The 7296-nt window shown below is 52.9% G+C and overlaps 3 protein-coding genes across 4 annotated transcripts; all 3 read left to right on the top strand.

The window, feature by feature from the left end:
• The first annotated feature begins 577 nt into the window (after nt 1-577).
• On the top strand, nt 578-2402 carry H310_08079 (hypothetical protein). Its single transcript, XM_008873700.1, has 6 exons — nt 578-694; nt 741-1320; nt 1404-1582; nt 1630-1884; nt 1936-2030; nt 2079-2402. Exons 1-6 carry the CDS (start codon nt 614-616, stop codon nt 2131-2133), a joined length of 1245 nt encoding a protein of 414 aa, XP_008871922.1. The 5' UTR covers nt 578-613; the 3' UTR covers nt 2134-2402.
• Nucleotides 2403-2779: 377 nt separating this feature from the next.
• On the top strand, nt 2780-5203 carry H310_08078. Of its 2 annotated transcripts, XM_008873698.1 has the most exons (8): nt 2780-2903; nt 2967-3113; nt 3163-3820; nt 3885-4076; nt 4139-4374; nt 4438-4692; nt 4748-4842; nt 4886-5203. In XM_008873698.1, exons 1-8 carry the CDS (start codon nt 2814-2816, stop codon nt 4938-4940), a joined length of 1728 nt encoding a protein of 575 aa, XP_008871920.1. In that variant the 5' UTR covers nt 2780-2813; the 3' UTR covers nt 4941-5203. The 2 variants fall into 2 exon arrangements, with proteins under 2 accessions (XP_008871920.1, XP_008871921.1); XM_008873699.1 differs by having other exon boundaries at nt 2967-3820.
• A 385-nt stretch (nt 5204-5588) lies between these two features.
• H310_08077 (hypothetical protein) lies at nt 5589-7211 on the top strand. The gene has a single exon (XM_008873697.1). It carries the CDS (start codon nt 5647-5649, stop codon nt 7150-7152), a length of 1506 nt encoding a protein of 501 aa, XP_008871919.1. The 5' UTR covers nt 5589-5646; the 3' UTR covers nt 7153-7211.
• The last annotated feature ends 85 nt before the right edge of the window (nt 7212-7296 follow it).

The following is a 7296-nucleotide window of genomic DNA, read 5'->3' as shown; positions in this document are numbered from 1 at the left end:
TCCGCGCCTCTGGAACAGAAGAAGAGTACGTAGAGCGTGACCAGCTCATGCAGGATATCTCGGATATGGTACAAACGCTGCGACTAATGGAAGTACTTCGTGTCCATCGGCCATGTCTGTGAATGAAAATTTCCGTTTGCAAAACCAACTGAATGTCAAATTTCCGGATTGACCTTTCCAGAAAAGTCTATGTAGAATTCAACATCTGCAAAATCGCTCTAATGACAAGAATTCTGATATTCTGTTGGCTAATCCTCCTCGGCAAATCACAGATCCTTCGGCAAATCACAGATCCGTCACGTTAGTGTACTAGTAGCTTGTCAGTTGAAAATATATTTCATTTTCGAAATATCTTTGGTTTTCAGAAATATTGTAGTATTTGTTGCTGGTCGTCGTGGTCACAGCTGAGGATTAAATGGTGTATTTTCTACCAATCATCGTGGATATGATACCGCAATTCACAACAGCATGAATAATAAATAGTGCATGTACTGTCAATTCTCGGTAGTTTTATTGTCAATACAAATTTCAAGATATTTACATGCTCACTGTATCCGATCGATTATCTGATTCCGAGCGAGAGCCGTGGCAAACCAAACTTGCCACATCGGCCATGATGCGGCCTGCCGACGAGTACGCTTCCGTGCAGGACGACACGTCGGCCCGGAAGAGCTTTGCCGCTGTTACGACACCTGTACATCCACCCTATCTGCGCGTCGCTCATGCGTTCATTTATGTAGATCATGGAAGACGACGGTGCGATGGCTCCCCTCGTCGTCGATAATTTGAACCCGCCACTATCAACGCCACCGAAGAAGAAACGTGTGGCGTGTCTGGATGTGTTTCGAGGTGTCACGATCACAGTCATGATATTCGTGAACCTTGGTGGCGGTGGCTTGGACCCGTTCATCCACGTGGGATGGAACGGCCTGCACCCGGCGGACTGCGTCTTTCCATTCTTTGCCTGGATTATGGGTGTCACAATGAATGTCGGAATGGCGTCTCATGCTAAAAAAGGCACAGCTCCATTGGAGATCCTCCTCGGCAACTTTGTCCGCTCGGTCAAGCTCTTCTTGTTGGGTCTCTTTGTGAACAACTTCCGGAACCTCAAGACTGGGCGCATCACCGGCGTGTTGCAGTCGTTTGGGTTTGCGTATTTGGCCGTTTCAGTTGGCATTGTGGTTGGATTACATTGGAAATCCGATGTCCGCACGTGGCAGCATCGACTGATTGAAGGCGCCGTCATCGCGGCCCTTGTGACCACGAATCTCCTCATCACGTTTCTCCTTTCGGTGCCTGGGTGCCCCACCAGCAACTTGGGTATGTCCCATCCCTGCCTAGACTCTCTTTCCCCCGTTGCGTTGTTTCCTTGGAAGCCCATCTCACAGCGATGTCGTTGACAGGCAATGAAATCGAAGCGTGCGGCCCCCATTACTACGTTGACAAGTTGGTGTTTGGCGACAGTCATCTCTATTCCGCTGGAAACAACGACCCTGAAGGTCTCCTCAATTGGCTGATGGTGGCGTTCACGGCGTATATTGGGTACGTCGTGGGGGGATTTTTCCTTGCCACCACGGAATGGGTACGTGAGTTCACGTGTTGCTTGTGGCTCACAAGGCAATTGCGCAGAAGCGGAAAGTGGCGATTCTGATGGGTGCGGGGATCGTGCTGGGGCTGGTTGGCCTCGGGCTGGCGGGGTTTCAAGTTGAAGGCGGACCTATTCCCGTCAATAAGAGCATCTGGAGTGTATCGTTCGTGCTGACCGTGTCAGGGATGGCGTGCGTCGTCCTGTGCGTGTTCTACTTGATCGTGGACAAATTTGCCTGGTGGCACGGCATGCCATTCAAGGAAACCGGCATGAACGCGATCGCGTTGTACGTTGGGGTAAGATGAGTTGACGACGTCTTGGCACTAAAACTCATGCATGCTTTGTAGCATGAAGTCGTGGGGCAGCACGCTCCGTTTGGATGGGACCGTGACGAAGATGTGGTGGCGCAAAATGTCCTTAGCAACCTGGGCGGGACCCTGTGGTGCGTCTGTGGATGATGAATTGGACGAGTTGAACTTGTCGTGTGTAGCTGGGTCATGATTGCCATTTGGATGTTCAAGCACGAATACTTCATCACGGTTTGATTGCGTCCCAACGACAGCACCGGTTGGACTTGTTGGCCGACCGACCGCCATGCATCCCGGTGACAGACACACGACGGCGTTGGTGAGGCGTACGTTCGAGCGAAGCCGGAGCATTTATTTACGATTGAATGGAACCATCGGCCAACACCAACAGGTGTCAATCTAAAATTGACATCCCTTTGAATCTCAACGACACCTTGCTGCGAATCGAGGACCCAGTCTGACTCGATAGCAGAAACAGTTCTTGCATGCATCGTTCTCAACACTACTCGCCGCAGATGCGACTCGGTATCATCGCTCGTACTGTTGGACGAAAAGCATCAGATGGGCTCCACCGAGTCGAAGTGAAGCCCTTGGAATGGACTATCAGCGCGCACCACCTTGGCGGTCTAGCGAACTTTGTCGAGAATTCTATTGGATTTGGGACCTGCGTTCAAGCAGGAAGTAAGCAAACCGACGCTGCATCTTGCTTCACATGGGCAGTCCACCACATTAGACCTCTACATATACATCGGGAATTTCAGGGGGACTAAGATTGCACGATTCGCACTTTTTCACATTTTCACCTATATTTTCCCAGAATTTTGGCTATTTTTCTCGAACTGCCACAGCAACCGATTAGTATGAACTTTCAGAGGAGTGTGTTGCAAGGGTTGAACATTTGGCGAGAGGCAGGCACCATGGACACGGCAAAAGTCGAGGTGGCATTCGCGAGCGTGAACGAGGACGAGCGCGTGAAGCTGTACTACGCTAGCGACAATTGCTATGGCGTACGACTCACCCAAAGACTGTGCCCGAGTTCCTCCAACGTCTTCCTTCGTTGTTGTTCGTAGTGTGCTCTCCAAGCGCTCTCTCGTGACGGTTGCGATTCCAGCAACGATGAATGCACCGAAATGGCGCCCGGCGATAGCACCTACACGTATACCATTCAGACTGTGTACTCTTTCTCGATGGAGCTGCGCAACTTCGATGGGGACCATGTACGATGGCTATACCCTCGATTCTGGTCACTTTCAGTTTGGATTGTAGCTCTGGGGCGGGTCGAGCATCATGTTGAACGAGCACACCAACTACACCCTCTTTGCCAACAGGTCCGCCTCGGGCAGTGTGAATGCGTCCTTGTTCATGACAGACAGCCCGACGACGTCGCACACGTACATGTCTGTGCTGCTCGTCGTCGTATTGTTGTGGCCACTTGCTTGCGTTGGTCTGTTTTCGTGGAAAAAGCGGGCACAGCAACAACAGGCTGCCACGACTACCACGACTGCCGCTTTCCGCTCGCATGCTATTGACAGCGACATCCACCTCGACGAGATGCTGCGTGAACCGATCCCATCAGTCGTCATCTCCACGCCACTGCAATCGACCAAAAAGCCCCGCATCGTTAGCTTGGACGTGTTTCGAGGAATTACGATCTTCGCCATGATCTTCGTCAACTTGGGCGGTGGAGAGTTCTGGTACTTTAAACATGCAACGTGGAATGGACTGACGGTCGCAGACGTCGTGTTTCCGTTCTTCGTCTGGATCATGGGGGTCACGATGAACATTGGGATGTCGTCACATGCGAAAAAAGGAACGGCGCTACACAAGATGCTTCTGGATGCCGTCATGCGCTCGATTCGGTTGTTTTTGCTCGGGCTGCTCTTAGTCAACGACTTTCGAAGTCTCCACGGTGGGCGCATCCCAGGTACTATAGTCGATGAACCGTGGCAACGACGTGTTCTAACCATCCATTTCGTTTCCATTGCTAGGTGTCCTACAGTCGTTTGCATTCGCATACTTGATGGTGAGCCTTGCTGTCGTGGCTGGACTCGCGTGCAAGTCGGATCGATTCCGGCATCTCCAACGTGTGGTCGAAAGCCTCGTCATGTTTGTCGTCGTGGCGGCTAACCTCGGCATCGCATTTCTGCTCCCGGTGCCAGGATGCCCCACAGGGTACTTTGGTGCGTGTGCTGCTGCTGCTGGTGCTTTGTGATGGAGCTGGCACTCATCGACGTGGCCACAGGACCTGGCGGACTGGGTGACGGTGGTCTGTATGCCAATTGCACCGGTGGCGCCCACTTGCTGGTTGACCTGACGATCTTTGGTGAGAGCTACATGGGCACCGGTGGGACCCAAGCATCAGTGTATGACACGAATGGTCCGTGGGACCCCGAAGGCGCGCTGAATTGGCTCATGGTGTCATTCATGGCGTACATCGGGTATGTCGTCGGGGGTCTGTTCCTCCAAGCAACGAACTGGGTACGCCAACTATTGGATCTTGCATGTCTGTGTCTGCCGTGACGTGGTGCGCATTGATTCTAGAAGCACAAAATTGGCACGTTGGTCAGTGTCGGGGTCGTGCTGGCCCTCGTAGGCTTGGCTCTGTGCGAGTTCAAGAAGAACGGCGGGTTTATCCCCATCAACAAAAATTTGTGGAGCCTCTCGTTCGTCCTCGCAGTGTCTGGTCTCGCGTGTGGCGCCCTCGCCGTGGTGTACCTGCTTGTGGATCATTTTGCCGTGTGGGGCGGGACCCCGTTCCGTGAAAACGGAATGAACGCGATTGCGCTCTACATTGGGGTACGGCTCTTCATCGTGTTCGACCGAGTGGTTTCGTCTCATGGGGAAAGCGTAGCATGAGATCCTGATAGACCACACCCCGTTCTCGTGGGACCGCGACACGTCGTCGCATATCGAGAACCTGCTGAGCAACCTGGGCGGCGCGCTGTGGTACAATTTATCGTGATCTGTACAACATTGACGTGCCGTGTAGTTGGACGGTCGTCGCACTGTGGATGCACCAAGCCGGGATCTTCATTACAGTCTAGACATTGCTGCCGTTCATAGGGGAGATTGATTTCTCGGGTGCAGAGGAATCGGCACGCTTGCCCCGGACTCGTTGACTATGGCATGATAACGTGTTACGACCGTTGCGGTGGTCGTCCGACTCGTTATCTGCTCGAGTCGTCAAAGTGTCGGTGGGGATGCCAGACTTGTTAAACTTGAGAACGGGCAACTGGCCATCTCGACGAGATAGTCAATATTCAATTTTTCAATAACAGGGAAAATTGGACTTTTTGTGATTGGCAAAGATATTTCTGACCCTTTCTACGAGTTTGCAAGCGCAATTGGACAACAAACTTTGGTAATGGATGAACCCGAATCGAACGACGGCAGAGGATTCGCTCGTTGATGCCACAAGTGCGACGGCAGAGACAAGAAATTATACACACGACCTCTGCTTCACGCCCATCGGAGCGAAGCTGACGTCGTGTGTATAATTCCTTGCCGGCGGAGCCTTGCCAAGGAGTGAACCCCAAGCGCACGTGTCCAATGTTTCCTCTCGGCAGGAAAAGTAGTTGAAGGCATTTTTTTCCTGGATGATTCCACTGAATCGCACTTTCACGAGCAATCTCGATGGTGTCTCTTAAGTGCGTGTACGGAGTATCCTGCACACCCGTAGTGTAACGAGATGGTGTGGGTAAATCAGAGTCCGAACGCCGATCACTTCACCAAGGTCCTCCGCTCTGTCACATGTCCGGGAAAGGAGGTGCCCAGCGCATCCGTCAAGCCTGGAACGACAGCGTGCCGTGGGTGTACCTCGACCCTGCTCATCAGAACATCCCTCTGGACGCCCGTGACGCTCATGTGCGTCCACCACCGCCACGTATGCCAACCACGTTTGACTTGTTCATCGGAATTGCGAACTACCGTGACGGCCCTCGCTGTGGCTTCACGCTGTTCACGGCGTTCTCCCGAGCCAAACACCCCGAGCGCGTAAAGATTGGCGTCGTGGATCAAACACAGGACAACGACACGGCGTGCGTCGACGAGTATTGCAAGTTGGCTGAGGCATCGGAGTGGAAAGAATGCAAGTTCAAAAGCCAAATTCGCGTCGATGCAAGGGACTCGCGGACGTCCAAGGGGCCGACGTTGGCGCGGTGGCAGCAGCAACAATTGATTCAAGACGAGGAATTTTGTCTCCAAATTGACTCGCACAGCCAATTCTTGCAGGACTGGGACGTCCTGTTGGTGGAAGAATGGCTCAAAACAGACAACGAAATGGCAGTACTGACGTCGTATCCTATGAACTATGGCTTCATGGGCCCCGGGTTCTCAAGGCCGGACCATTACGCGTCGCATTTGTGCACCTACAACAAGCGTCGTGCGAATCCGTCTGGAGTGGGTACCTCCGACATCCCAATCATTGGCGGCTACTTGCTGGTAGATGCCCACAATGCGCCATTGATGTCGGCGTTGTGGGGCGGGTGCTTATCCTTTAGCAAGTGCCACGCCGAGCGCCGTGCTCCCAACGACAAGCACATGAACTGGGTGTTTTGGGGCGAAGAGTACCTTCGCAGCATGCAATTGTGGACCCGTGGCTACGACCTGTACTCGCCTTCCAAGTACGGCCACGTCGTCTTTCACAACTGGTCGGACGACAAGGGGATGAAGAAGCGGTTCTGGGACAATGTGACGCAAGTGATGACCCAGGAACAGCACGACATGGAAGAAAAGCTTGCTTACAATCGATTGCGGATGGTGCTGACACTGCCGTTCAAAGGTCCGGTCGACGCCGAAGAGGTCGACAAGTACCACGGAGGCAAGGTCCGGTCGGTGGAGCAGTTTCTCAAGTTTTCTGGCATTTCCAACACAAATCCAGCCTTGGACGAATTTCGATGTGAACAATTACACTGGGTCCCGTACGCCGTTCCTGAAATCATCGAAGCGTTTCTGCCGGGTTACACGATGCGACCAATTCCTGGGCCGAACGAAACCAACCGAACGGCAGGTGTCGATGGAACGTTGGGCCACCAAGAGGTCCTGGTTCAGCTGCTACAGCAGCTCGAGGCGCTGAAAGTACCGTCCACAGACCAATTACAGCACCTACGCGAAATACGCCATGAGATCGCTTTGCTCAACCAGCCGCACGAAGACCTATGGCCGCTTGCGTTTGTCTGGCTTGGCGTGATTTCGGTGTGGCTCGTGTACAAGAATAGGCGAAATGCAGATGTTGCGGGAGGAGCCACAACTCCCTAGACTAGAATTCATGGGTGGAACGTAATGTACAGCTATTCCTATGTAATCGAGCGTGATGGGATTGGTTCGAAAGGTCGACATGTACCTGAAGAGCCACGAGACGCTCAACAGGGAGATATGCCTGCTCCTCAAACATTCCAGCAA

Source organism: Aphanomyces invadans (assembly GCF_000520115.1).
Source record: "Aphanomyces invadans strain NJM9701 unplaced genomic scaffold supercont1.16, whole genome shotgun sequence".
In the NCBI taxonomy this organism is placed as follows: domain Eukaryota; phylum Oomycota; class Saprolegniomycetes; order Saprolegniales; family Verrucalvaceae; genus Aphanomyces; species Aphanomyces invadans.
This window is presented reverse-complemented; position numbering and strand designations above follow the sequence as displayed.

What these genes read in the sequence shown, in the direction of transcription:
- H310_08079 (XM_008873700.1), top strand. Translation starts at nt 614, where the DNA reads ATGATGCGGCCTGCCGACGAGTACGCTTCCGTGCAGGACGACACGTCG. An exon ending in TTGCCGCTGTTACGACACCT is followed by an intron (nt 695 to 740) that starts GTACATCCACCC and finishes TCATTTATGTAG; the next exon opens with ATCATGGAAGACGACGGTGC. An exon ending in GTGCCCCACCAGCAACTTGG is followed by an intron (nt 1,321 to 1,403) that starts GTATGTCCCATC and finishes TGTCGTTGACAG; the next exon opens with GCAATGAAATCGAAGCGTGC.
- H310_08078 (XM_008873698.1), top strand. Translation starts at nt 2,814, where the DNA reads ATGGACACGGCAAAAGTCGAGGTGGCATTCGCGAGCGTGAACGAGGAC. An exon ending in GCAACTTCGATGGGGACCAT is followed by an intron (nt 3,114 to 3,162) that starts GTACGATGGCTA and finishes TTTGGATTGTAG; the next exon opens with CTCTGGGGCGGGTCGAGCAT. An exon ending in ATGCCCCACAGGGTACTTTG is followed by an intron (nt 4,077 to 4,138) that starts GTGCGTGTGCTG and finishes ACGTGGCCACAG; the next exon opens with GACCTGGCGGACTGGGTGAC.
- H310_08077 (XM_008873697.1), top strand. Translation starts at nt 5,647, where the DNA reads ATGTCCGGGAAAGGAGGTGCCCAGCGCATCCGTCAAGCCTGGAACGAC.